Source organism: Montipora capricornis, chromosome 3 (assembly GCF_036669925.1).
Source record: "Montipora capricornis isolate CH-2021 chromosome 3, ASM3666992v2, whole genome shotgun sequence".
NCBI classification, from domain to species: domain Eukaryota; kingdom Metazoa; phylum Cnidaria; class Anthozoa; order Scleractinia; family Acroporidae; genus Montipora; species Montipora capricornis.
In genome coordinates this window covers 69404935-69409934 of record NC_090885.1, presented here as the reverse complement: position 1 = coordinate 69409934, position 5000 = coordinate 69404935, and the positions used below count along the sequence as shown (strand labels likewise).

Genomic DNA, 5000 nt, shown 5'->3' with positions numbered 1-5000 from the left:
CTGGCAAAAATACAGGTGTTTCGATGAGCTGGCTGGTGAGACCTTGTTTTACCGTTGTTTAGCAAAACAAGAGACCAGCTTTTCAATCGTTAAATACGAATAATTTTATCATTGCCGAATTGAATAATTGATTAAAGTCGAATTCACTAATCAGTGAAAACACCTATGTCAATGTCTCCCCATGAACGAAATTTGTGGAAACTAGGAGATGGCAAGTTGCATCGATTACCAAAGGATCGATTATTCACCGCACTAGCGGAATATAGAACTTTCTAGCCTTAGGGTCCACTCTTATTTTCGATTTGCTCGCTTTCCGATATCTCTTACACGAAACAATTTATGTCAATGTTTGAACGGGAAATATCGCCCGCAAAATTCAAATTAAGGGAACAAAGTTAGGAAAGACCTGAAAGACTTGGTGCGATAAAAATCGACTACAAAATTAGCGAGTCGCTTAGCAACTCATGGACTTGAACGCGCAGTGAACTCTCGCAATGAAACTGGTTTATCGAACGTGCAGTATCAGAGTAGGGTATCGTGATCAGGGTTTAAGGTAATTTGCGCAAAACTTATACCAGGTGGTTTATGGCATTTGCAGCTAACACCAAACAGAAAACCTGTCATTAATTAACTGTCAAAGTGACAGCAGATCTCTCCCATTTTGGTTTATAATTCCAATCGAGCTTTCCACACGAAAAATAATGATAAAAAAAAGACTAGCAATACCAGCTAAACACTGAACTTACACCAAGATATCCGGAGAGGGTACGTATCTCGTATCCACCAATAGCAATATCGTAATCTTTCATGCCTGTACCATTACCCATGGAGCTGAAACCCACTCCGCACCAACCGGTGTTTTTGCACTTCATCATAAAGTACAACATTTGAACTGTGTCGTCCCTGTATCCCCATTTCAACTCGAAAGTCCCATCGGAAGACATGAGACTCGCGTAGTGCATATCCGCGCTGGCAGCGCAGCAGAACACAACCAGTGCCAAGACAACGGTAAGTTGACGAGTGACTTTCATGATTGACGCTGTTCCACTTGCTGGGAAAATGGTACAAGCCTTGTGAATATCAGAGTTCTCCCCCGAGTATTCCAAAGAAACTGTGTTGCTCAGAGAGCGCCAATGACACTTTATAAAATGATGCCATTGACGTCACCTGCTTGGATTAAAATTATTGGCTGCACAAGCAGTGGAGTCGATGCAGATTTTAATGACAAAAGGAGCGTCTTCGTAACCAGCGAGAATATTTTCCTTTGAATATCACAACAATCCACCGATGTCAATCAACTGTCGAGTATAACGTTAATTATTAAATTCTCAAGCTCGGATAATGCATTTCCCGTGCTCTGATTGGTTCACTCAATCTCCCCCCCGGTTATCAGCTCGTATACCTTAGTTTGACCATATACGGTAAACGATTGAGCTTAGCGTTGCTAAACTAAAACTTTTTTCGCCAGAAAGCAAAATTTCTCTCAAAGCAAAAAAAAAAGCGTTTTTGTGGAAAGTTTGGATCAATTCCGACATTTTAGAAATACGCGAAAAGGCAAGAAATGTTTTTGTGATGACCCTGCGTCTGTCTGACCACAAGGTATTACACAACATCGCAACTTCATCAAGGTTTTTCGATTTCACTAGGATTTTCTCCCTTTTTTCGCTTGTGTTTCGTACTTCCAAACTTTTGGAGTTTAAGGAACTTAATAAAACAATTATTTCATTAGCGCCTTTTGGATATGAGACAGCTAGTTATAGCCAACTTGGCGCTACGCGCCTCGTTGGCTATTTACGATCTCATATCCAAAGCGCGCTCACGGAATAATTGTTAAATAAATGATATCTCATTAACAAAGACTAACAATTTTTACATCATTTCTACTTGGCTTGGTTTTTTTCCTCTCTATAAGTGAATTCACGGAATAACGTGAGATAGTTATTTTGGAAAAAAATATTTGACATGATTTGCGTTTTATTCAATTTTTGTTTTTGTTCACATATTGGCATTTTGTTGACATTGGTTGAGGTCACACTTAAGCTTTTTTTACCATAGTAAACGAAAGTTTACCATGGTAAATGGGTTTTCTCACTTTACCATGCTAAACGCAATTCTAGTCTGTTGTGTTAGCAACGGCGGTCGGATGAAAGCAAAGTTTACTATAGTAAAACCATCTGAAAAAGCATGGTTTATCTAGCGTTTATCTAAACTTTGTTTATTTAGGTGACATCTTGTCTGATTTTGAGAAGCATTTCGTGACTTTGCTGAATTTGCGTGCGCCCACTATATACATGTGCTTTGGAGGCTCACATTGCCTCCTTTCAAAAACAAGGTAAAGAGCCGGAAATCTAAATCTATGAGCTTTATGGATTGCAACGATAAGAAACAAAAGAGCCACAATCGAAGATACAACACGTTCACGATCCATGGCGCAGTCACGAAATATATTACGACGGAACTCGAAAATTCCCGTCTGTCATCAACTCGACATTTGAAACGTCTGGGAAATGTACAAGTCAGCTTATGCGTTTTACCATAGTAAACTTTGTTTACCTTTTTTATTCCATAGTTAAGGGTTTTTACCTTAGTAAACTGCTAAGTGTGACCTCAACCAATATCATGCATATTGGACCGGAAAAAAGCAATGTCACTTTCAAAATAAATAGTTTTCCCTGGTGTAATGCCTTAATTAAACCGCAAGAAAACGCTTGTAAAAGAACCAAAGGTCGATTCCTGGAGGATGACTCCTGAACATCAAATTCAGTTGCCACCGATTCTCTTTGAAGGGACTTTAACTTCGCTTTGCATCATGACATATAAAAGTTCCTTTTCGTTTGTTATTTATTTGTTTGAGCAGGTTCAAGTTTTGGCAGCTATTCAGCTGATGTGGACCTGCTATACCCATCCACTCATATAATCATAGAGGACAGCCACAACACCGGGAACTTCATCCCCTACTCTTCTCGAATAGTGCGTGGGTTCTTTAAGGTCCCACAGAGAACATGGAAGATATTTGTGAGGCGGGTCTACGGTTTTATAGTCCTTATCCGAGAAGACTTGAAAGGCAGCACTTTCGCCTCAGTTATTTAAAGACCCTGAGTGTTGGTCCGACCGGAGTCGAATTCACGACCTCCCGCATGACAGCCCGATGCTCAACCAACACTGGAAGAGAAACTCAAAGGGAGAAGTGATCCTTTTACTTACCTGGGCACAACTTGAGCAATTGTCCCTTAAAGACACCTGAAAAATTCATGTAGCTTCAAAGGGATTCGAACCCATGGCCTATTCGGTGGCGGTGATATGGGGAGCCGGGGCCCGAAACTTTACGGGCCATTTTCGGGTGTCACACTTTCCTTTGTATCTCAAGAACGGAAAGGATTTAAGTCATCAAACTTCACAGTGATTTTTCATTTTATTACCTTTAAAACATGTTGAAAGATTGACTTTCCAAAACGAGCGGTTGGCAGTTTCACAAATGGCTTTTCGGGCCCGAAAAGTTTTCGGGACCTTCGAGAAACGGGCCCCAGGTCAATTTGTCGGGCTCATGTTTTCACGTGAAAGGACTTGCATTTCTACGCACTGAGCTACAAGGCCAGGCGAAAACAGAACGTGGTTATTCAAGGTCAAATTAGGTAATTTGCGACAGATTCTTATAAAAACCTCAGGACATTGCTAAATTGGATCATCAGAAACAGACCTCATTCTTTTTACGACGAAAATTGCGAAAAATGTAAGTTTTGGAATTATCGAGGGTGTGAATGGGGTTAGCCGACTAGCGACAAAGGGCTACAAAATATTACTGACTACGTACCGACAAAACAAGGGAAAAATTACCGACTAGCGACAAAAAAATTAACTGGGATTTACCGACAACCGACAAAGTAATAAAATTTTAACCGAAAACCGACATGTGGACCCTCCCATTCAGACCCTCATTATCGGTTTCAGTTGAGAATTTTGGCCACTCGCATCGCCCAAATATCTTTTTTTGTGACCACAACTGCGGCCTGATAAAAGAATCTATATTGGACTGGCCTGATAAAAGAATCTATATTGGACCATAGTTTCTTTAGAAACTAACCCTTCATTCATATATTGGACCAGGGCCTCCCCTGGAAAACAAATTAATATAGCACGTATCTTTTGTTGTGACTCGAACTTTCGCCCCAAAGGAATGCGAAATCATCATCCAAACAGTTGACTTCCTTTTAAAAATCGTTGCTAGGATAAAGGGATGCGAAAACATGCAAAGCTGTTGTTTAAAATTGAAACAAAAGAAACGTTGAACAGTGGTGAACACTTTCAAGTTGTTGTTGAATCAAGTCGTTCAACAAAAAAAAACCTCTCAAGTGTAGTAACATAGGTGACGTTAAACGAGCTACCGAAAGAATAAACCTTCACAATCAAACAAACAAACTGTAAGAGAAAGAAAGCTTTTCTATTTTTCGCGGTGATTAAACTATAATAACAATAGACCCATAGTTAGTCGCTTCACTGTGACAGAGCTGACTCCAGTATCCGAGTAGAACCTGTTATGCTTGGACTCTTGGCGAGCTACGTTACATACTAAAAGCACCCCCAGCTCTGAAACGGTGTTAAACGCTTCAAGGTCAAGCCGAAACTAAGTGCAACTTAAAAATCTTATTGGGAAATAAATTTAAAAACCTCACTATTACAGCATGTGCCTGTGATGTTTCAATTTTATCCCTAAAGGAATCCAAGTAAAGCGAAAGCGCTGCAATTTTTTATCACGTTTAAGCATCGCTAAAGCAGCGCTGGAAGTGGCTGCTTAAAGGCTGCAAGAGTTAACTGCGCGAACCTGAAGTTTCTCGCGACACTTAAAGGTTGCAACATCGCTGCACAACACTGCAGATAAACTCAAGCGACGGAAACATAAAAACCCGCGCATCTGGGATTTCAATGTTGAAGATTTCTTACGCAAAAGTCCATCACAGAGCTATACTGGAACATCTTTTGAAATAATTTATTACCTTGCGTGC

General features: G+C 40.2%; 1 protein-coding gene across 1 annotated transcript in view; it reads right to left on the bottom strand.

The window, feature by feature from the left end:
* The window catches only part of LOC138041023 (uncharacterized), a 6823-nt gene extending 5677 nt beyond the window's left edge, over positions 1 to 1146 (bottom strand). Inside the window, exon 1 of the mRNA XM_068886788.1 lies at positions 747 to 1146. Coding sequence (XP_068742889.1) covers positions 747 to 1031 — 285 coding nt within the window. The 5' untranslated portion in view covers positions 1032 to 1146. The remainder of the gene's footprint in view (positions 1 to 746) is intronic.
* Positions 1147 to 5000: the final 3854 nt, after the last annotated feature.